At 37.1% G+C, this 24,518-nt stretch overlaps 1 protein-coding gene across 5 annotated transcripts in view; it reads left to right on the plus strand.

Moving 5' to 3' along the window:
- Positions 1-24,518, plus strand: part of AP4E1 (adaptor related protein complex 4 subunit epsilon 1) — a 70,116-nt gene that overhangs the window by 26,845 nt on the left and 18,753 nt on the right. For all 5 annotated transcript variants that reach the window (XM_086320918.1, XM_086320919.1, XM_086320920.1 and 2 more), the window contains 8 exons: positions 2,297-2,419; positions 2,523-2,632; positions 6,846-6,985; positions 8,297-8,409; positions 8,512-8,630; positions 13,601-13,903; positions 17,611-17,725; positions 23,513-23,636. In XM_086320918.1, coding sequence (XP_086177044.1) covers positions 2,297-2,419; positions 2,523-2,632; positions 6,846-6,985; positions 8,297-8,409; positions 8,512-8,630; positions 13,601-13,903; positions 17,611-17,725; positions 23,513-23,636 — 1,147 coding nt within the window. The remainder of the gene's footprint in view (positions 1-2,296; positions 2,420-2,522; positions 2,633-6,845; positions 6,986-8,296; positions 8,410-8,511; positions 8,631-13,600; positions 13,904-17,610; positions 17,726-23,512; positions 23,637-24,518) is intronic.

Here is a 24,518-nt window from a genome sequence, read left to right on the forward strand (position 1 = left end):
TTTTTCCTTTAGAAGTCCTCAGAGGCACTTTCGTTTTAACCACTGCAGTGAGGAGACAGTGGAGTGACTGCTTTTTTATCTGTGGACTTAGACTTTTGTAGAGTTGGAGTATAAACAGTCTTAAAATCTCTAAATTATTTTAAAATAATTTAAAAACCTATTTTTAATCGATGGGGTCGCAAAGAGTCGGACACGACTGAGCGACTTCTGAGTCTGTGTGTATGCCTAAGTTGACAAATAAGTGTATTTTTTGAACTATTAATTTTATTCTATACCTAAACTAGCAGTTCTTTTAGGTTTTGTGTAGGTCGTATAGGTTTCTGTCATATATTCTCCTTTTTTTTTTAACCTTTAAAAATGTAATTGTACACCTAAAACTAATAATTTTATATATCAGTTATATCTCAAAAAATATAAAAATCATCCTTAGTTCACAGTTTACAAAGATAGGCTGAAGGCTGGGTTTAATGGTATTTTGCCTAGTCCTGCCTTAGTTGATTAGTTAATTGACCAAGGCTTTCTCTGTTTACTTCATGAAGTCATAAAGTCAACTTTTTGAAAAAATTTTTCTTTGAAAACAAATCTATTAAAAAAAAGAATTTTATTTACTGTTTTGGCTATGCTGGGTCTTTATTGCTGTGAGGGCTTTTATCTAGTTGCTGGGAGTGAGGGCTGCTCTTCAGTTGCGGTGGGAGGGCTTACGATCGTGGTGGCTTCCCTTGGGGAGCACAGGCTCTGGGGTGCATGGGCTTCAGTAGCTGGGGCATGTGGGCTCAGGACTTGCAGTTCCTGGGCTCTGGAGCACAGGCTCAATAGTTGTGGCGCAGGGGCTTAGTTATTCTGCAGCATGTAGTCTTCCTGGGCCAGGGGTTTGGTAGGCACATTCTTTACCACGGAGCTACTGGGGAAGTCCAAAGTCAACTCTTTTTCATAGCACAGAGTAAAGACTTTACAGCATAATATCTGCAAATATCTTTTTAGGTTCAGTTGACTTTATAGGTTTTCCTTTAATTAAAGTCTATTCACTTCTTAAAGAGATGTTTATTTCTTAAAAAATGCTTATTTCTAATTTCTTTTCTCTCCTTATTTAGAAAGTATTTATTTTAGTAAAACTTTTTACCCAAAATGTTTATGTGTATCAGTTGATAGGCAACTTAGCAGTGTAAAAAACATAGCTAGTTGAATATTCAGGCTCTATTTTATATCTTGTACACGAATAAATGATTATTGTGTTTTAAACTTTTGGAAAAAGAGCAGGAGTGATTCTTTCAAAGATATGATATTCTTCAACCGTGTGTGTTAGTTGCTTAGTTGTGTCTGACTCTTTGCAACCCAATGGACTGTAGCCTGCCAGGCTCTTCTGTCCATGAGATGGATTCTCCAGGGCAAGAATACTGGAGTGGGTTGCCATTCTCTTCTCCAGGGGATCTTCCTGGCCCAGGGATCAAACCGGGGTCTCCTGCATTGCAGGCAGATTTCTTTACCATCTAAGCAACCAAGGAAGCCCTCAGTTGAACTGTTTTTAAGTCTGCTTATTTTGTTTAATGGTGCCTAAATTATTCTTGTTTACCATGACCAAGCTCCAGCTCTTTCACTCTTGATCTTTAAGAGAGTTTGAAAAATATTTTAGTGTCCATTTTAATCATCTGTTATAGTTATCTGATCTTTGATGAGACTAGAAAATCAAATTTGAACACTATCAAGATGTCAGTAGGTTTTCTATAACCTTGGAGGTTAATTTTTAAGTTAATTTTTAAAAAGTGACTTGAGTTTTGAGTATAAAAATTTTGAAATAAATGCTAGAGCACCCTAAAATGATTATATTGAACTAAACCACAAAGAGTTGGACACAACTGAGCAACTGAACTGAACTGAACTGAAACCACATGGAAATAAACTACATATCCAGTTTTTGTGTATAAGTGGTAGAAACTGCCTGAGAATAACTTATTTTGAAGCATTCAAGGAGTGTTGGAAGTATCTATTTATATAGGAGTAATGAATATATTACTTATGTGCCCATTAGAATGTGAATTTCTTGAGGGTAAGGGTGTTTGTCTCTGCTGTATCCATACTAGTAGAACAATGTCTGACTCATAGGAGGTTTCAGAAAATACTTGTTGCATGGATGAATATAGCCTGAAAATAGTAAAATTCTTATCTTTGAAAAATTTCCATAAGATTTTTGACTAAAACTGACCTTCTGATTAGTTTGTTTTGTTAGGAGTTCTGCACAGATACATTTTTTATTATGGCTTACTATGATCTCTGAAGTTATAATATTTTATTTTTCTAGCTATTCTGTTTGAATGTGTACATACAGTCTATTCTATTTATCCTAAATCGGAATTGCTTGAGAAGGCTGCCAAATGCATTGGAAAGTTTGTTCTGTCACCTAAAATAAATCTCAAATATTTAGGTAAGATGATTGGTTCTTTTGATGGAAATTACCAAGAGAGCTTTTTGAAATTTTCTGAATATTTATTTTAAGTCACTTTATGTTATTTAATCTTTGTTTCTAGGACTGAAGGCTCTTACCTATGTTATCCAACAGGATCCCACTCTGGCTCTTCAACATCAGATGACAATAATTGAATGCTTAGATCATCCTGATCCCATTATTAAAAGAGAGGTAAACTGGTATTTTGAGTAGTGTATGTGAAATGTTAAAATTTTTAAACATTTTGTTGGTCTTATGGAGAGAGATGAAAATTATGGGCATGTGCACACGTGTGTATTTTAACTTTTGAATGCATTTTATTTTTTCTACTGAAGTTTAAGGGACTTTTCTAAAAAGTACTTGTATCAATAACCACAAGAATGGTTTTAAATTGTGAGTTGGAGAAGTTAGGAAGGTGTAACTAGGTGGTGGTAATGGTAAAGAACCCCCGCTGCCAATGCAGGAGACGTAAGAGACATGAGTTTGATCCCGGGTCAGGAAGATCCCCCAGAGGAGGGCATGGTAGCCCACTCCAGGATTCTTACCTGGAGAATCCCGCGGACAGAAGAGTCTGGCGGGCTACAGTCCATAGGGTTGCAAAGAGTTGGACGCAACTGAAGTGACAGCACACATGCATGCACACACCTGTGTAGGATCCCTTATCAAGGAATCTTACTGGTCCAAGGGTTGTGTCAATAGAAGACCAGAATTCTATTTCCAGTTCTTCCTATTAGTATAATTTTAAGACATAATTTATGATAATTAATTTTTTTCATTATTTTCCTTGACATCTATAAAATGGGCTACTCTATTCCTTATTGAATCTGTAAGAATGTTGATAGAATTAATAAAGATAGGGACTTCCCTGGAGTTTCAGTGGTTGGGACTCCATGCTACTGCTGCAGGGGCACAGGTTCAGTCTCTGCTCAGGGAGTTAAGATCCTACATGCTGCATGGTGTGGCCAAAAAATAAAAAGAATTAGTAAAGATATCCCTAAACTGTTTTGAACTTCTTGGAAGGAAAGGTGTATAAATCTACTTAATTTTTTTCAACTTTTTCCTTTTATAAAATTGCTTCATTATCTGCTTGGGTGTTCTAGATAGATCTGGTAATTCTCATGTACAGACATGATTCTATACCTTCATTTAAAATGGTTTATGGGACCTAATTAAGAAGAGTGATTGTTTTATTTCTGATTTTAAAAATAATGAAGATAAAAAGATAAATTCTAGTAAACATCTAAATTATTTAAAAGCAATGAATTAAAAGTTCATTGAAAGAACATTATTGCATTGAATAATATGAATGTTGAATTCTAAAGGTACTACTTTTGAAATAATGTTTCTGAGAAATTGCCATCTACATATATGCAATATATATGCATATATATTTTGGATTCATATTTTTGATCTTCTAAAAAATAGTTACCTGCCTTGAATGAATCCAGAAAGTTTATGGATAATTTCTATGTGTAGACATTGTAGAAAAATGCAAAGATGCCAAGGGACAGTAACAAATAATTATATGACTCTTCTACTTTGAATGGATACAGAGCATGCATTTTCTTTGTGTGGTTAAGTAGTATGTTGAACAGGGTTGACTTGGGTACAGTTTTCTTAGTTCTGTGCTTAATTATTGGGATTTAATTTAAAAATGAGAGTTAAAGAGAAACAGACAACTTCTAAAATTATCAGGTCTGGTCTGCAGTGAGAAAAGTAGTTTGAATTCTTTGGGGAGGATACTGAGCATCAGTGGTGCCCAAAGAAGGCACTGTAGTACTGTTTCCTTAATTCCACTGTCATATCTAACCTCCATCAGTAATTATGTGGCAAGAACTTTGGTCCTGGGGTATGGAGTGACCTGTTGCTTGGGTCTGGGATGCTCTTTTACCTGATTGTATTACCTTTCTTTCATAACAAGACAAAAGAAAGCATGAGGGAGTTAATAGAAAAGACCTTCCGCCATGCAATTCCTAATACAATGCCCCATTCAGTCCTGGAAACGCTAAGTTTCATAGTCTTAGAGTAGGAATTAAATTTGGTGTACATTATCTTAAAATACATGGCTTACAGAGCCTACAGGAAGGATGTCTGAAACAGCTTTATAAGTGGAAAGCTAGTGATGGGGGATCTATGTATTTATAGATTTTAAATGGTGTTAAGGATTAACTGGAACAGTTTTAAAAAAAAATTCAAAATCTGTTATCCTTTGTACTTGAAGTCCTGGGTATAAGGATTGAAAAATTAGGAAGAACCCTAAAGAAATCTGAACAGATTTAACAAGTAGGGTACATAGAAATTCTCTTACAGCTAATATTGTTGATCCTGAAATGCTAGTAAAGGATGCTTTCTTATTGCTGCCTTTTGTTTCATACTGATTCTGGGAACTATGATATTTGTGGAACCTTAATATAGGGCCTCAGAAAGCCAGGTAAATGGGAGTTTACTTTGGTAATGGTTTTTCTTCATCTTACTTGAGGCAGCAAGAGGTGTATTCCTCAGCACTGAGGAGCCATAAAACAGTTCTTCCTTGATACCTGAGATTCTGAAAGTAGGCCTTGCTGCACTTTGAAGTGCTTGCGCTACCTTATCCATCCATGAGAGACCATTTAGCATATTCAAAAGCAGAGACATTACTTTGCTAACAAAGGTTCATCTAGTCAAGGCTATGGTTTTTCCTGTGGTCATGTATGGATGTGAGAGTTGGACTGTGAAGAAGGCTGAGCGCCGAAGAATTGATGCTTTTGAACTGTGGTGTTGGAGAAGACTCTTGAGAGTCCCTTGGACTGCAAGGAGATCCAACCAGTCCATTCTGAAGGAGATCAGTCCTGGGTGTTCATTGGTAGTACTGATGTTGAAGCTGAAACTCCAATACTTTGGCCACCTCGTACGAAGAGTTGATTCATTGGAAAAGACCCTGATGCTGGGAGGGATTGGAGGCAGGAGGAGAAGGGGACGCCAGAGGATGAGATGGCTGGATGGTATCACTGACTCGATGGACGTGAGTCTCAGTGAACTCCGGGAGTTGGTGATGGACAGGGAGGCCTGGTGTGCTGCGATTCATGGGGTTGCAAAGAGTTGGACACGACTGAGCAACTGATCTGATCTGATCTGACAGATCCACTCAAGTGCACTTTTCTGTTTGGGAAGTATGGAAAAGCATTTTGGAAGACTGGATTTTTGTATATGTATGTATACAAAAATCCAGTCTTCCAAAATGCTTAAACACACACATGCATAGTATGCAGGCATGTGTAATGTAGGCTTAGATGCTTTCTCCTTGGAAGGAAAGTTATGACCAACCTAGACAGCATATTAAAAAGCAGAAATATTACTTTGCCAACAAAGGTCCATCTAGTCAAGGCTCTACTTTTTCCAGTGGTCATGTATGGATGTGAGAGTTGGACTATAAAGAAAGCTGAGCACCAAAGAATTGATGCTTTTGAACTGTGGTGTTGGAGAAGACTCTTGAAAGTCCCTTGGATTGCAAGGAGATCCAACCAGTCCATCCTAAAGGAGATCAGTCCTGGGTGTTCATTGGAAGGACTGATGTTGAAGCTGAAACTCCAGTACTTTGGCCGCCTGATGCGAAGAGCTGACTTATTTGAAAAGACCCTGATGCTGGGAAAGGTTGAGGGCAGGAGGAGAAGGGGACGACAGAGGATGAGATGGCTGGATGACATCACCGACTCAATGGACATGAGTTTGGGTAAACTTCTGGAGCTGGTGATGGACAGGGAGGCCTGCTGTGTTGCAGTCCATGGGGTTGCAAAGAGTTAGACATGACTGAGCAACTGAACTGAATTGAAGAAGCTGTTACATTTTTAGAAAATAGGTTATAAATCTTTTAACTTTTTGGTGTTTGCATGGCCTGTCAATGTAGAGATGTCAGATCATAATTATCTGTATCAGTCGAAGGGTTTTAGACTTTTGAATTGATTATAATTCCTTTTTTTCAACAATGGTTTTACCTTCCTTAAGTTCTATTCTGGTTAAAATGTGTATTTCTTGAGTTCCCGTTAACTGCCCAGTAAAGCTACATAAAAGTGGAAGAACCAACTATTAAAAACCTTTGAAAGTGAAAGTCACTCAGTCATGTCCAACTCTTTGCAACCCTATGGACTGTACTGTCAATGGAAATCTCTAGGCCAGAATACCGGAGTGGGTAGCCTTTCTCTTTTCCAGGGAATCTTTCGAACCCAGGTCTTCGGCATTGCAGATGGATTCTTTACCAGCTGAACCACCAGGGAAGCCCAAGAATACCGGAGTGGGTAGCCTACCCCTTCTCCAGGGGATCTTCCCAAACCAGGAATCAAAGCGGGGTATAAACCTTTATGTTACAGTATTTATTGGGATTATCATGCATAGTTTTATAATACTGCTTTTGTTTTTCTTTCTTAAATAGACTCTGGAACTTCTTTACAGAATTACTAATGCACAGAATATAACAGTGATTGTCCAGAAAATGCTTGAATATTTACATCAGAGCAAAGAAGAATATATTATCGTCAATTTGGTTGGAAAAATAGCTGAGCTGGCTGAGAAATATCTTTTGGGCCCTGAGTCATAAAACACTTTTTAGTTACACAGTGACTTTATTTATTTATTTTTCAAAAAATAAATGTTTTTCCTTTTTTTTTAACTAAAATTTTTTTTATCACCAAAAACGTTTTGTATTGAGGTAGAGCCGATTAACAATGTTGTGATAGTTCAGGTGAACAGTGAAGAGACTCAGCCATATACATATACATGTATCCATTCTCCCTCAAACCCCCGTCCCATCCAGGCTGGCACGTAACATTGAGCAGAGTTCCATGTGCTATACAATAGTGTTTTGCTTGTTATCCATTTTAAATATAGCAGTGTGTTACACAGTGACTTTAAAATGATTGGTATAGACATAGTCACTTGTAGGTTGAATTCAGAGGCCCAGCAATAACTTCCATTCCTGATGTTCAAGCCTTTCTTATTGTTAAAAACAAAAAGTTGTGTAGACTTCCTGGGCGATAACTTTTTTCCTGTTTCTTTTTATTCTACTGGGCCGTATTATCAACAGGAGTATACAGGAATCTCTTGACTCTTCTTTTATCCCTCCTTGTCTTTGACTTTACTTCCTACTCAGTTTCTTTCCTGAGTAAAAGTTCTTGTTGTTTGAGGGAGATTGGTGAGGATATCAGTATGCTAAAATTTAGCCTTTACATGATTGCTTATACTGGGAATGGTCACAAACTCCATTTACGTGTTACTTTTCTTCACATTTGTTTTTAAAAACTCAGAGGAACTTTACAGGCCCCAAGGTTACTCAACATTCTTTTTAAGATGTTTGTTGTTTAAATCTAAGATTGAATGAATGAATGAGTAATGTCAGTCAAATTATCTTGGAATGCTTAAGTATAGTTTTGTCCTGGCCAGTGCTATAGCCCTGGCTAGCAGAATGGTAGAATTTTAGAACTGAAGAGGAACAGATTAGAAAAGAAGGTAAACAATTGTTCAGAAAGACATATCACAACACTTAACCTTTCTGAAGTGCATGTCATTTTCCATTATGTATTTGTCCACAGTCAGCTGGAATATTTCTTTCAGTTATTTCACATTTAATTGAGTGCCTATTATGTCCAAAATATGGTGCTAGATAAAAAAAAGCAACATGAATTGGTTTACTAAGTTTACTAAATAAGCTTTACTGAACACCTATTTTACACAAAGCTAGAGTATAGAAAAATTTATTGGCAGAAGTTAAAATTATAAATGCCAAACTGGGATGAATTGAGGGTTATTTTTGCAAAGATTGATTCAGGAAGGGTAATTTTAATAACTGGCATTTGGAAGTGTACTTGTTCTTAACACTGTGGACACATATGCTCCTGATAATGCGTGGTTTATTCAGACAATGAATGCTGTATTTTCAGTGGGAGGAGATGTGATGCATCCTGATATTCCCAATAACTTTCTGAGACTGCTAGCAGAAGGTTAGTAAACTAGTGCATTCTGTAAAGATATTAAAATTAAATGTTTTTATTACAGAGTCCTTGGAGAATTTAATGGAAATTGGTATATCAATTCCTTTGTAGGTTTTGATGATGAAACAGAAAATCAACAACTAAGACTTTATGCAGTTCAGTCTTATCTTACTTTACTAGATGTGGAAAATGTGTTCTATCCACAGAGATTTCTTCAAGTTATGAGTTGGGTAAGCAAAGTACATTGACTCATAAATGTTTATAATATTATTTTTTATAAAGACAAATACTGATAATGTATTTCTTCAGAAATCATTTATTTCAGATCTGTTAACTCCTTCAGCTGCCGATTTTCTTTCCCAGTGGCTACCTTCTATCACTTACCTATTTACTTGTGTATTCATTCTCTCTGCCCTCTCACTTGAATAGTCTTTTAAATATGGGTATTTATTTAGATGCCTGTCTGTATACAATGCATTTGTTGTGAATCTGTATATGAATATGTGAATACTCATGAAGCTGTGGTATGCTAGCTTTCTATTGTTGCATAATCATGTTACCACAAACTTAAAACAGCATACATTTGTTATCTCACAGTTTCTGTGGGTTAGGAGCTCAGGTATGGCTTAGCTGGGTTTTCTGCTTAAGGCTTTTTAAGGGTGCAATCCAGGTATCCCTTGGGGCTGCTGTTTCATCTGAAACTTGATTAGTAAAGGATCTGCTTCCAGGCTCACATGTGGTTGTTGGCAGAAATCAGTTTTTTGTAGCTCTAAGGCTGAAGGTTTGATGTTCGGACTGTTGACTGTTGGCTGCCCTTGGCTCCAAGAGTTGTCCTCAATTTCTTGCCATGTGGGCCTCCCAACATGGAGGCTTGCTTCATCAAAGCCTGCAAGGGAGATCATCTCTTTGCAAAGTGAGGTTACAATTTTGTAGAGTATAAGGCTTACATAATCATATACATCCTGTCACCTTCGTATATTCTTTCCTGTGCATGTGATTGAGCATTTCTGTAGGGGGAGATTTGGAGAAGTGCATCTCTGGGTCATAGGATGTTCACACTTTAATATTTTATGGTTTTGTCAAATGTTAGTATGTTAAATTAAATTTTACCCAGACTTTTATGTAAGAATTCTTTTCTCATCTATGAGAAAGGTGAAAAAGTGGCATAATAAATACCCCTGTACTGTTCATCTAGATTCCCAGTGAATGTTTTTAACCACCTTGCTTTACTTCATCTACATCTCTATATATAGCTGCTTCCCCTATAAAAGAATTCAATATAAATCTCCCAAGAGTCACATTCTAGATAACCATAAAACCATTATTGCAACTGAAAAACATGACCTTAATTCATTAATGTCACCCAATATACAGTCCATATTCATATTAATCCAGTTATCCAAAAAATGTCTCTTATGACTATTTTTCCATTCCTCCTTACCCCATATCCAGTCAAGGTTCACAAATTGCATTTAGTTTTTCTTTTAGCCTCTGTATTTTACAGTGATCCTCAGGTTTTTTTTTGTTTGTTTTTTTGTTTTCATGACATTGTTATTTTTTTGGATGAATACTTGTAGAAAGTCCAGCATTCTGAATTGGACTATGTCTGGTTCAGGTAAACATTTTTAGCAAGAATACAACATTGTCAATATGTACTTCCCATTACATCATATCAGGATGCATATAATATCAGTTCCTCCAATTATTGGTGATTGTTAATGTCTTTGGTTAAGATGGTGATCTTCATATTCTCTCCATTGTAAAGGTACCATTTCTTCTTACTAATTTAGAACTAATCTGTGAGGTGATTCTATGAGACTGTGTGAACATCTGTTCTTCAGCTGTCTTTTATCAATGGTTTTAGCATTGATAATCTTTGCCTAAATTGATTGCTGTATTTGGTAGCCATTTGTATATGTTCATATATTTAGAGTGTTTCTTTTTCTACAGCATACAAATCCTGTCCCTGTTTTGTTAGATTTATACTTAGATACAGATGGTCCCTGATTTAAGATAGTTCAGGTTAGGGTTAGGGTTCTGGCGATGCGAAAGTGATACAAATTTAGGAGAAACTTCAAATTCTTTATTTTGAATTGAAGTATAGTTGATTTACAGTATTAATATTATATCAGTTATAAGTGTACAGCATGTTGATTCTTTCTTTTGCAAATTATATTCCATTAAGGTTATTATAAGATTATGGGTCTAATTTCCTGTACTATTCAGTACATCCTTGTTGCTTACCTAGTTCATACTTTGTTTGTAGTTTGTATCTCTTAATCCCTTATACCTAACTTGCTCCTTCCCCCTTCCCTCGTTCCACTGGTAACCACTGGTTTGGTTTTTTTTATTATTTATTTTATTTTATTTTATTGAATATAGTTGATTTACAGTGTGTGTTAATTTCTAGCATACAGCAAAGTGATTCAGTTATACTGCTACTGCTACTGCTAAGTCACTTCAGTCGTGTCCGACTCTGTGCGACCCCATAGACGGCAGCCCACTAGGCTCCCCCGTCCCTGGGATTCTCCAGGCAAGAACACTGGAGTGGGTTGCCATTGCCTTCTCCAGTGCATGAAAGTGAAAAGTGAAAGTGAAGTCGCTCAGTCGTGTCTGACTCTTCGCAACCCCATGGATTGCAGCCATTCTTTTCCATTATGATTTATTATAGGATTTTGAATATAGTTCCTGGTGCTATACAGTAGGACATTGTTATTTATCTGTTGTATATATAGTAGTTTGTATATGCTAATCCCAAATTCCTAAGTTATATCTCCCCTATCTCCTACCCCCTTTGATAACCATAAGTTTGTTTTCTCTACCTGTGAGTCTGTTTCTTAGATAAATTGGTTTGTGTCACATTTTAGATGCCACGTATAAGTGATATCATACAGTATTTGTCTTTTTCTTTCTCACTTGCTTCACCTAGTATGATAATTTCTAGTTCCATCCATGTTGCTTTAAATAGCATTATTTCATTCTTTTTCATGGCTGAGTAGTATTCCATCGTGTGTGTGTGTGTGTGTGTATGTGTGTGTGTGTGTATATATATATATATATATATATATATACATACACCATATCTTCTTTATCCTTTCAGTATGTCAGTGGACATTAGGTGGCTTCCATATCTTGGCTATTGTAAATAGTGCTGCACTGAACATTGGGATGCATGTATCTTTTCGAACCCTGGTTTCCTCTGGATATATATGCCCAGGAGTTAAGTTGCTAGATTATATGGCAGCTCTTTTGTATTTTTTAAAGAAACATCCATACTGTTTTCTGTAGTGGCTTCACCAATTTAAATTCCCGCCAGTCATGTAGAAGGGTTCCCTTGTCTCCACATTCTCTCCAGCATTTGTTATTTGTAGACTTTTTGAGAATACTCATTCTCACAGGTGTGAGGTAATATCTCACTGAGGTTTTTGATTTGCTTTTCTCTAATAATTAGTGATGTTGAGCATCTTTTCTTGTGCCTGTTAGCCAGCTTTATGTCTTCTTGTGCCTGTTAGCCAGCTTTATGTCTTCTTTGGAAAAATGTCTATTCAGGTCTTCTGCTCATTTTTTCATTGAGTTGTTTTGTTGATACTGAGTTGTATGGATTGTTTGTATATTTTGGAAATTAAGTCCTTGCTGGTTGCATTGTTTACAAATATTTTCTCCCATTCTGTAGGTTGTTTTTTCATTTTGTTGATGGTTTCCTTTAGTGTGCAAAAGCTTTTAAGTTTAATTAGGTCCCATTTGTTTATTTTTGCCTTAGTAGACAGATCCAAGAAAATATCGTTACAATTTATGTTAAAGAATGTTCTTTTCTAGGAGTTGTATGATTCAGGTCTTACTATTAGATCATTAATCCATTTTAAGTTTAATTTTGTATATAATGTGAGGAAATGTTATAATTTTATCATTTTACATGTAGCAGTCTAGTTTTCCCAGCACCACTTATTGAAGAAACTGTTCCTTTCTCTATCCTATACACTTGCCTCCTTTTTCATAGATTAGTGGTTTATTTCTGTATTTTGATCTTATACCTTGCTAAATTCACTTATTAATCTAGAATTTTTTTTTTTTTTGTAGATTTCTTGAGACTGTGTTAAGAATTTTTGCATCTCTGTTTATGAGGGATCTTCTTTTTTTTTTTTTACTTTTTTTTGTTTTGTTTTTTTCCTACTCTTTGGGTTTAGTATCAAGGTCATACTGGCTTCATAGACTGGGAGTGTTCTTTCCTCATTTATGTAATGGAAAGATAGGGTGTTGTTTTGTCTTTAAGTGTCTTGAAAATTTCCTGTTGTCCTTCCTGTTACTGATTTTAGTTTGTTGTCAGAGAAAATACTCTTATGATTTCAGTTCTTTTAAGTCTCTTGAGGTTTATTTTATGGCCTAAGATATAGTCTGTCTTGTTAAATGTTCTGTGGGTGCTCGAAAAGTATCCTGCTTACTGTTGGGTGGTGTGTTCTATAGATGTTGATTAAATTCTTTTGGTGATGGTGTTGAGACCTGAATAAGTTAGATGTAGAAAAGAGAATGTGTAACATAGATCAGTGTTCCTCAAAGTCTCTTCTGTGGATCATCTGTATCAGAATCAGATGGTATTTGTTCAGAATGTGTATTGTAGATCCCCACCACAGACATACTAAATCAGATTATCTGGGAGTAGAGTCAGAAATCTGTATTTTTGTGAAACATTTCAGATGGCTCTTACGCATGCTAGTGTGTGGGAACCACTTGTTTAAATGGTTATTGGAAAATAGTAACAGAATGTGAAAGTGCTTGTAAAAACCAACATCCAAACCTGGAAGTTCAGAAGAAAGCTAACTTGTAAAGATATGATGCTTTATATATTGTTAATAATAAAGATGTGAAAGTCCTTCTTGTATTCACTTCCAGTTCATGGTGGTGGTGTTCAGTTGCTTAGTCGTATCTGACTCTTTGTGACCCTATGAACTGTAGCTCGCTAAGGCTCCTCTGTCCATGGAACATTCCAGGCAAGAATACTGGAGTGGGTTGCCATTTCCTCCTCCCCAATTCATGGTGTAATTTTGACCTAAAATATGCAATTTTATTTTTAATAATTTTTTTACTGTGAGAATATGCTTAGTATAGATTAAATTTACTCTGCAGACACTTTGTTTAGATTTCTGAGTATAATTGCTATCTAACTTGATGTTTGCATATATTCATTTCTTTGTTTTACTTACAGGTGTTAGGAGAGTATTCCTATCTCTTAAATAAGGAAACACCAGAGGAAGTTATAACCAAGCTCTACAAGTTACTTATGAATGACTCCATTTCTTCAGAAACAAAAGCCTGGATAATAGCTGCTGTGACCAAGTTGACACCCCAAGCACACTCTTCTAATATAGTTGAGAGATTAATCCAGGAATTTACCACATCTTTGGATACTTGCTTGAGACAGCATGCATTTGAATTAAAACACTTGCATGAGAATATAAAATTGATGAAGAGCTTACTTCCACTTGATAAGAGTTGTGAAGACATGGTGGTAAGACATCTGCATTCTGTCTTTTTAAGGGTTGCATTGTGTTTAAAAAGAATAATTCTTGCATTTGAGATATATCTATAATGTACCAAAATGTAATTTCTGTAGCACTTAAGATGAAGGTTGGTGTTTTTCTCATGTTAGTGTGAGAGAGGATTTGAGAGCTTCTATTCAGTTGTTGTTGTTCAGTCGCAAAGTTGTGTCTGACTCTGCAACCCCATGAACTGCAGCACTCCAGGCTTCCTTGTCCTTCATTATCTCCCTGAATTTGCTCAAACTCATGTCTATTGAGTGAATGATGCCATCCAACCATCTCATCCTCTGTTGCCGCCTTCTCCTCTAGTTCAATAGTGATCCTAAATAGTAAGGAAGACTAATCTGTTCTGGAGAACTGCTGTGGAAGGGGTTTATATTCTGTGACAATCTCCTTTAACATATAATAATTTGAGAAATTAAAAATTTTATCTCCTTCAAACTTCTCTAATATATCATTTTATTATTACTCTCTTTGAGAATGTAAGAAAAAAATTTCTCCACTTTATTTTATGCATCTACCATCTAAATCTTTACTACTCTGGAACCTGATCACTCACCTTTCCTTCTCCCACCTGCTTTCAGCACCTGCCCTTTTAGGCAAAGCACTTAGTCACATTTCACTTTGAGTTCTCCCTCAGATTGGTGTAAATCTGAAAACTTCGAAGAGGAAGTCAGATTTTTCAGATTTTTATGTTAGATGTCATATTCTACAGGAGAGGATGGGCATTCCCACTAATTATGATTCAGATGGAGATGCAGGTTTGATCTCTGGCTGGGGAGATCCCCTGGAGGAGGAAATGTCATTCCAGTATTCTTGCCTGAAGAATCCCATGGACAGAGGAACCTGGCTATAGTCGATAGGATCGCAAAGAGTCGGGCATGACTGAGGTGACTGAGCACATTCATGGCTTGTATTCATTTTGAACCTTTGTTCATTAATTTTTTTCATTAGCTCCTCATGGGCAGAGGCCTTGGTTTAACATTCCTGAGGCTGTATGAATACATATGCTGTTAAGCTAGTTAGTAACTCTACTTCTTTTTCTATCTGAAAGATAATGATGATGACATAGCTTCATCTATTTAAGAATCTTACCAAAACAAAACTTTTCCAAATTCAGAGTGTGAGATGCCAATTAAATTTTTGAGAATTACCTGCATTTCTAAATTATCTGAGCTGGTTGTGTGCTGCTGCTACTGCTAAGTCGCTTCAGTCGTGTCTGACTCTGTGCGACCCCACAGATGGCAGCCCACCAGGCTCCCCTGTCCCTGGAATTCTCCAGGCAAGAACACTGGAGTGGGTTGCCATTTCCTTCTCCAATGCATGAAAGTGAAAAGTGAAAGTGAAATCGGTCAGTCGTGTCTGACTCCCAGCGACCCCATGGACTGCAGCCTACCATGCTCCTCTGTCCGTGGGATTTTCTGGAGTGGGGTGCCATTGCCTTCTCCAGAGCTGGTTGTATATACTTAGCTAAATCAGGAGAAGCAGATCTGTGGTTTCGGAGGTTGTTATTGCTGTATCCTCTTGTGTATCTTGTTTTCCTTTCTCACTTAATTTTCTCTTTTTCTCATTTTCCTCTTACTCTTTTTTCATCTCTTTATTTCTTTTCATTTAACCTATCTATTCTTGTACTTTGTTGAAATTAAGTTAATATTCCACAGATTTGTGAAGAAACATTTCTAGGTAGAAAGGAATCAGTTCAGTTCAGTTTAGTTGCTCAGTCGTGTCCAACTCTTTGCGACCCCATGAACCACAGCATGCCAGGCCTCCCTGTCCATCACCAACTCCCGGAGTCTACCCAAACCCATGTGCATTGAGTTGGTGATGCCATCCAACCATCTCATCCTCTGTCGTCCCCTTCTTGTCATGCCCTCAATCTTTCCCAGCATCAGGGTCTTTTCCAATGAGTCAGCTCTTGGCATCAGGTGGCCAAAGTATTGGAGTTTCAGCTTCAATATCAGTCCTTCCAATGAACACCCAGGACTGATCTCCTTTAAGATGGACTGGTTGGATCTCCTTGCAATCCAAAGGACTTTCAAGAGTCTTCTCCAACACCACAGTTCAAAAGTGTCAATTCTTTGGTGCTCAGCTTTCTTTATAGTCCAACTCTCACATCCATACATGACCACTGGAAAACCATAGCCTTGACTAGACAGACCTTTGTTGGCAAAGTAATGTCTCTGCTTTTTAATATGCTATCTAGGTTGGTCATAACTTTCCTTCCAAGGAGTAAGCGTCTTTTAATTTCATGGCTGCAGTCACCATTGGCAGTGATTTTGGAGCCCAGAAAAATAAACAGCCACTGTTTCCACTGTTTCCCCCTCTATTTGCCATGAAGTGATGGGACCGGATGCCATGATCTTAGTTTTCTAAATGTTGAGCTTTAAGCCAACTTTTTCACTCTCCTCTTTCACTTTCATCAAGAGGCTCTTTAGTTCTTTTTCACTTTCTGCCATAAGGGTGGTGTCATCTGCATATCTGAGGTTATTGATATTTCTCCTTGCAATCTTGATTCCAGTTTGTGCTTCCTCTAGCCCAGCGTTTCTCATGATGTACTCTGCATAGAAGCTAAATAAGCAGGGTGAAAATATACAGCCTTTACGTACTCCTTTTCCTATTTGGAACCAGTCTGTTGTTCCGTGTCCAGTTCTAACTGTTGCTGTTGAACTGTTGCTGTTGAAAAGAACAGGGTAGTGAAATCAGTGTGGGAGGCTGGATAACAGCCCTCCCCAAGATATTCACATCTTAATCCCTGGAGCCTGTGCATGTGTGTGTGTGTATGTTAAGGCTCTTCAGTTGTGTCTGACTGCAACCCCATGGACTGTAGCCCACCAGGCTCCTCTGTCCATGGAATTCTCCAGGCAGGAATTCTGGAGTGGGTTGCCATGCCCTCCTCCAGGGCATCTTCCTGACCCAGGGATCAAACCCGTGTCTCTTACAACTCCATTCTCAGATGGGTTCTTTACCACTAGTGCCACCTGAGAAGCCCAGAGCCTATGCATATGTTACTTTATGTGGTAAAAGGGACTTTGTAGGTTTGATTACGAATTTTGTAATGGGGAAATTAATGTGGATCATCTGAGTAGGCATAATATAATCATGAAGTGTCCTTATAAAAGTGAGGCAAGAGGTCAGAGAGGAGAAGGCAAAGTAACCATAGAAGCAGAGATTGGAGTGATAATAGCCACAAGCCGAGGAATGCCTCTAGAAAGAGACAAGGAACCTGTTCTCTCCTGGAGCCTCCAGAAGGAACTAGCCTTTGCCACCACCTTGTTTTTAGCTCCCAGCAGGAGGAAACTAATGAAGACAGCATAGCTCATAGTGTATATGTCTTCTCCTCTGGTAAGTTACAAGTCTCATGAGGGCAGGTCTTGTGTCTTCCCTTTTCTGAACGATTAGCATCCAACATGATTCTTTAATATACAACAAAAATGTATTCTGCAGTGCAGTGAATTAATAATAAGTGCAAATGACTTATATTGTTAGATTCTTAGAGCTGAGGGATTTGATTATTGATGTTTCAAAAAGCTAGAGAGTTGAGTAGCAATTTTAGAATTGAAGTTCTGTTTTTCACTTAAAAATTATTTTTAGGAAATGTGGGCTAACATTACTTACATGATTGTGCAGTCTACTGTGTAGGGTAAGTGTTTTAATTCCTAATTTTTGCTTTACTTAGGTAGATGCTTCCTTATCTTTTCTGGATGGTTTTGTGGCTGAAGAACTAACACAGGGGGCAGCGCCTTACAAACCTCACCACCAACGGCAGGAAGAAAAGCTTTCTCAGGAAAAAGGTAATTTTTCATGAGTTTATAATAAGTTACATTGTAGGGACATGACTTTTTCATGCAATTGGTATCATAGTCATGTAAGTATATAACTGAGAAGATTTATTATCCCTCTTTAAATCTGCTTGTGACTTGTTCACCCTGGCCTTATTTGGGGTAAACAGAAAAAAAAAGCGGGGAGTTCCAAAAGTCATACGTTTCATGTACATAAGTGCCTCAGATCATCTTATAGTTTTAAAAGAACTTGAAGGTAGAATTATCATGTTGGTCACTGTGCTAAAGGACTGACAGATGTTCCTGTCAGCATACCTGCAGAAAAACTTCAGAAAAAAAATGCTGGTTACTATGGATAGTGAGTTTCCTTTTCATTCTGAACAATCTTGTATATCTAATCAGTGAGTTTAGTAATGGCTAAGAAAGGAAATAATAACTTATATTTTAAAAATGTAGGGTGTCAGGGAAAGACTTCTGTCATGATTTTAGTCAAGAGGAGATTATAGAAATATTTGATGGTGGATGGGATATGAATAAAGGGAGACCATTGACTTATATATATAGGAATTCAGAATGTTAATACTAAAAAGTTTAATGCTGAAAGTCCTTTTTTTGTTCAGCTGCTGCTGCTGCTAAGTCGCTTCAATCATGTCCGACTCTGTGCAACCCCATAGACGGCAGCCCACCAGGCTCCCCCATCCCTGGGATTCTCCAGGCAAGAACCCTGGAGTGGGTTGCCATTTCCTTCTCCAATGCATGAAAGTGAAAAGTGAAAGTGAAGTCACTCAGCCGTGTCCGACTCTTAGCGACCCCATGGATTGCAGCCTACCAGGCTCCTCCATCCATGGGATTTTCCAGGCAAGAGTACTGGAGTCGGGTGCCATTGCCTTCTACTCATTCTTTAATGATTTTGTTGAGTACTTGTTAATTCAGGCTCTGTGCTAGGCAAAAAAGTTCAAGTAAATGGATGATCCTATGATGAAACCAAAAAGTATAAACATTTATATAATCGGCTTGATGGTATTTTTTTGCAGAAGTAGAAGTATTTTCTCTTTTAAAGTTTCAGTTCAGTTCAGTCGCTCAGTCGTGTCCAACTCTTTGTGACCCATGAACCACAGCACGCCAGGCCTCCCTGTCCATCACCAACGCCCAGAGTCCACCCAAACCCATGTACATTGAGTCGGTGATGCCATCCAACCATCTCATCTTCGTCATCCCTTTCTCCTCCTGCCCTCAATCTTTCCCAGCATCAGAGTCTTTTCCAATGAGTCAGCTCTTTGCATCAGGTGGCCAAAGTATTGGAGTTTCAGCTTCAACATTTGCCCATCCAATGAACACCCAGGACTGATCTCATTTAGGATGGACTGGTTGGATCTCCTTGCAGTCCCAGGGACTCTCAAGGGTCTTCTCCAACACCACAGTTCAAAAGCATCAATTCTTTGGCATTCAGCTCTCTTTATAGTTTAATACATTATTTAGTACAATGATACCTAATGGTGTAGAAAGTTCAATTTTCTGTCAAAGGGTAATCAGTTTCCTTCTTATTTAACCCTCATATATTGACAGAATATATAGAGGGGGAAATAAAAATTTTAAATTATAATTACCCAACCTCTGACTCGAGTGCCTGTCTTATGACATCCAAGGCACAGGGTGAAAAATGCAGAGTTCCAGAGTGGGAGACGTGGTCCGGTTGCCATATTTCCTTGTTTTCAAATGTTTGGGGGTTTTAAATTGCTCTTTTTTTTGGCTGTGCCTTGTGGCATATGGAATCTTAATTCCCCATCAGGGATTGAATTTGTGCTCCCTACAGCAGAAACGCGCAGCCCTAGCCACTGGACCACCAGGAATTCCCCATCAGTTGCTCTTATTACTGCAATTCAAGGCTAGAATAGGGAAGGGGAGGTAGGACAAGGAGCCTAATTTCTGGTACTCCCTGACTTCTTTCTTAAAATAAGTTAAGTGGCTGAGACAAATATAATAGCCCTGAAACTCCCCAAGCTAGTGTATTAATTTGCCAAGTACATTTTTAATCATAGATTCATCGTTATAAATGAAGTTAAACTGTCAAATTAGGCTTTTCCCCTCTCCTTCAAAATCTATTTCTTAAAAGTTCTCTAAATTAAAATTTCATGAGCCTCAACATCATGGAAAGGGAATCAGTTACAAGACAGGACATAGTAAGTGCTTTAGTAAGTACTTGAGGGGTAAGTTATAAAATCATGTATCTTATGATTTGATGGGAATGACAGGAAGTAAAAAGTTGGTGAAAAATAGGTATTTTCAGCCTAAAAAGTTGTTAATTCTGGAATCTTTCAAGTGTCAATTGGTTCTGATGCTGATCTTGTTTGAAATTTTTGTAAATAATTTATAGTTAAATGTCACTTTTATGAGGGATACAGTACTTCACTCTCTTGGGTAGAAAAATGCCTAGCATGTTAACAACAAATTTCAGGAAAATACTAAGAATTGGTAAAAATAGGTGGGATAGTGAGGAACAAACTTACTACCATTTTGTACCCAAGAGAAACACTGAAGAATCAGTGTGGATTATTCTGTTAAAAAAAAAAAAAAAAAAAGATAATGTCATCCAGTCCTATCACTTCATGGCAAATAGATGGGAAAAAAAGTGGAAGCAGTGATTTTATTTTCTTGAACTCCAAAATCACTGTGGACAGTGACTGCAGCCATGAAATTAAAAGACACTTGCTCCTTGGAAGGAAAGCTATGATAAACCTAGACAACATATTAAAAAGCAGAGATATCACTTTGCCAACAAAGGTCCATGTAGTCAAAGCTATGGTTTTTCCAGTAGTCCTGTACAGATGTGAGAGTTGGACCTTAAAGAAGGCTGAGCACTGAAGAATTGATGGTTTTGAATTGTGCTGGAGAAGACTCTTGAGAGTCCCCTGGCCAGCAAGGAGATCAAACCAGTCAATCCTAAAGGAATTCTACCCTGAATATTCATTGGAAGGACTGATGCTGAAGCTCAAAAATACTTTGACCATCTGATGTGAAAAGCTGAGTCATTGGAAAAGATTCTGATACTGGAAAAGATTGAAGATAAAAGGAGAAGGGGGCAGCAGAAGATGGGCTGGTTAGAGAGCATCACCGACTCAATGAGTTTGAGCAAACTCCAAGAGATAGTGGAGGACAAGGAAGCCTGGCATGCTGCATGCAGTCCATGGGGTCACAAAGAGTTGGACACCACTTAGTAACTGAACAGCAGCAGCAGCAACTCCTGTCTACAAAATTAAGGATTTTTGAAAACCACATCAAGTTGAGAATGTTGGTCTCTCAAAAAATAAAATTAATAAGATCTGGGCGTAGTCACAGAAGTATAGCAAATGATAAAGAAGGAATGTGCATATAGTCAAGGCCTCTGAAGTTGTGAAGGATACAAACAAGTTAAATATTGAATTACTTATGCCCAGGATAGTTTATATTTTTATTTCTCACCTGCATTACTCTTGGTAGCTCCCAACTCCCAAGGACTCTCTCTGCTTCTGGCTCATGCTTTCTCTTCTGTATGAATTGCCCTTCATCTGGTTAACTTCTACATATCTGTTAAGTTTCAATTCAGCCATCTTCTGTCTTCTCCTGACTCTCTGTATAGCATTATTCTCTTCCTGCTCCTCAGTTTGCACATATTCATCTAGTTAACTCTCTCCAATTTTTGTCTCTCTAGTCATTTATCTCTGTAAGAATCTTGGGAAATTTTCACTTAATGAAAATAATGCGGTTTGAATGTTATTCTCAATGTTAAGCCTTTCTCAGCCTTTCTTAGATGACAATCTTTAATTCTTCTGTATCATAATCAGAATTTTATCTGACTGTTCTCCAGATATTGTCCTCTTTCATGTCTAGTTTTTTCTTCCCTTCTATTTTCAACTTTTTACCTCTAATTTTGAACTCTTTCTGGTCTTTGCTTAAACATTATCTTAATGTGCTCTTTGTCTTAAACTCTTGAAACATTTCTTGAGCTCTGCTATTACTGAAGTGTCAGTGCAGAGACTGGATGGCTGGCTGTCACAGATGCTATTTAAAAGAGGCCAATATGGAATAGAAGGTTAAACAGATGATTTGAAAACTTAAAATGAGAGGATATTCTAGCTGAAAAGCACCTTAGAAAGACTTAGACAAGTGGTTTCCAAACATGATTAAGAATCAGAATCACAAAGAGAGTTCTGAAAAAATGATACAGATTTTTGAGTCTTACTCCTGTACCTTTTGTATCTGTGTCTCTGAAAGCCTGGTTGTAGGTATAAAAAGATTTGTAGATTCTGTGAAGTCAGCTTATTCTTGGTTATCTTGGAAACTGCTGATCTTCACTTTACAGACAAAAGAAAGTTCTATTTCACAATCTAGTTAACACCCAACCTACATTAAGAACTGGTTCTCTTGATTATTATTAATGAGCCCATTATTTTTTTCTACTGAGAAGTAGTTCTCTTCTGTATCTTTCATTTAGCTAACAAACAGGCTGATTTATGTAGTACACTTTAGATTAGGTGGTGTTTCCTTTGAAGGAGCCAGTGTGTACTATGACTGAGGGTGCAGTTCTGGAACCAGAGTATCTGATGTTGAGTCTGCCTCTTTCATTTCTTGTCTTGGTACTCTGGGTGTCTTCATTGTAGGCTCTTGACTACAGTTTCCTCATTTGTAAAAGAGAATACTAGTTGCAGAAGTTTACATTTTATTTTCTGAGATACTTTTTATTATTTAAGAAGGTCTTTAATGGCAAACCACTCTGGTATTCTTGCCTGGAAAATCCGATGGATGGAGGAGCTTGGCAGTCTACAGACCATGGATCGCAAAGAGTCAGACACGACTCAGCAACTTCACTTTGTATTGTAAATAGGCAATCCAAAGAGTTAATGTGCCATTTAGGATTAAATTTAGTTAAATAGCATATTAGAAAACAGGGCCTTATGCAAGGCACAGGGTATTGCTTTTTCCCATTAAAGAAATCTGGAAATAGGCAGCCTAGTATTGATGATGGCTTTATGAACATAAAAGAGGAAGGAAGAGAGGAAGATTTTTTTCTTCCAGGAGGATTCCTTCCAGAAGTTGTGCACAAAATGTGCATATAATTTCATTGGTCAGAATTCAGTCACATGGTAGAAGAGTCTGGAAATGTTATCTCTTTTCTGGGTGGCTATTTACCTAGTTAAGAATGGAGGGTTCTATAACTTATAAAGAAGAGGAGAGTGGATATTGATATGTGCTCTACCACAATCACAATATGAATTTTGTGGCTCTGGATGAGTCATTTGGGTATACAGACTCAAAGGAATCTGAACCTGGGTAAACCTTGTTCTTTGACAGTAAGGGAGATTTTACATTGAGGGTTCCATCAGTCCAATTGGTACAGGAATGTGCGTAAGAGCATTTTGTGAAACAAAAACACAGTGAGATCTTCATTCATAGTTCATTAAACATTTTTGCATGAGAAGAGCAACTTATCAGTAGACCTGACTTATCAGTTGTCTTTCCTGGTTGAATTGTTTTTAGCTTTGAAGGGAGCTAAAAAAATGAAAGACTGTTTGTCTTTGATAAATTAATTGTCTGAAAACTGTAGTAGAGATTCAATAAATAATAGCTGCTTTGTTATTATTATTACTATAAATATTTGATTAGATTATTTCCCAGATGCTTTCCAGTTTAAAAATTGTCACTGAATCCTAGTATTCAGTTATTTTATTTCAGTATTAAATGGTGCTTTTGATAATTTTTGCTTTTTTCATAATTTTTGCTTTGTTTTAAATATGAACCTCTGTTTTTGTTTTAAAATTCTAGTTCTCAATTTTGAACCATATGGACTCTCTTTTTCTTCATCTGGCTTCACTGGACGACAGTCTCCTGCTGGCATTTCTCTTGGTTCAGATATATCTGGGAATAGTACAGAGACCGGACTAAAAGAGTAAGTTCCTTTCTTATTAAAATTGAGAACATGGGAGTGTTTAAATGTCTTTAAATGTTGAAGGGTTCCTGAAAGCTAAATTCTGCATGGGTTGTTGTTTCTATGTATTGCTTTCAAAGTACTGATAGTGTGCAGACTGTCATACTTTAAGAGAGCTTGCTTCCAAGACAGTACAGAAAGTATACATACTTTGTGTGTGTTATTACTGTATACCATGTATACACACACACATTTTTAAAGTAGTGTATCAGAACTTCTATACCCAGGTGAGTATTCGACATATCATTCCACATTCCTCATAATCTATTTCTTAAAACCATCTCATTGGAAATTGACAAACATAGATGAACATAAAATAAGGTGACAGGTGACAGACTTCACTTGATAAAGCTGTATATTTTGTTCAGAATGCTTTCAGAGCCTCTTTACAGCCACCTTGAAATTTGGTGATACATTTGTCTAAACGTCTAAACATGGAACCAAATCTCCATCCTTTTTAGGTAATTTTTATTTTTGAAATATGAATACATTAGAAATTATGATCAAGTTAATAAAATGAGATAATGTATGCAAAGTGCCTTGTACAACCCAATACATAATAAATGATTGATAAATGGTACTAATATAATTAATAACTGTCATTGCTGTCATTATTGTTATTAACTAAAAGCTGAATTTACTACATAAAAGTTGTAGTCAATCTGGATAACTGGTTAGTATACCAGTGTGACATAAAATAATGAAAATGGCATTTTTGTTTGTGAAGGAGCTTCTTCTAAAAGAATTCAAAAATATTTTGTGTAATGGCAGCATTGTTGAAATAAATGATAAAATCTCATATGAAAGATGACATTTGAATTGACTCAGTGACCTTATTTTATG

This window comes from Bos grunniens, chromosome 10 (genome assembly GCF_055505025.1).
Source record: "Bos grunniens cultivar Pamir isolate PY7600 chromosome 10, Bosgru_T2T1.0, whole genome shotgun sequence".
In the NCBI taxonomy this organism is placed as follows: domain Eukaryota; kingdom Metazoa; phylum Chordata; class Mammalia; order Artiodactyla; family Bovidae; genus Bos; species Bos grunniens.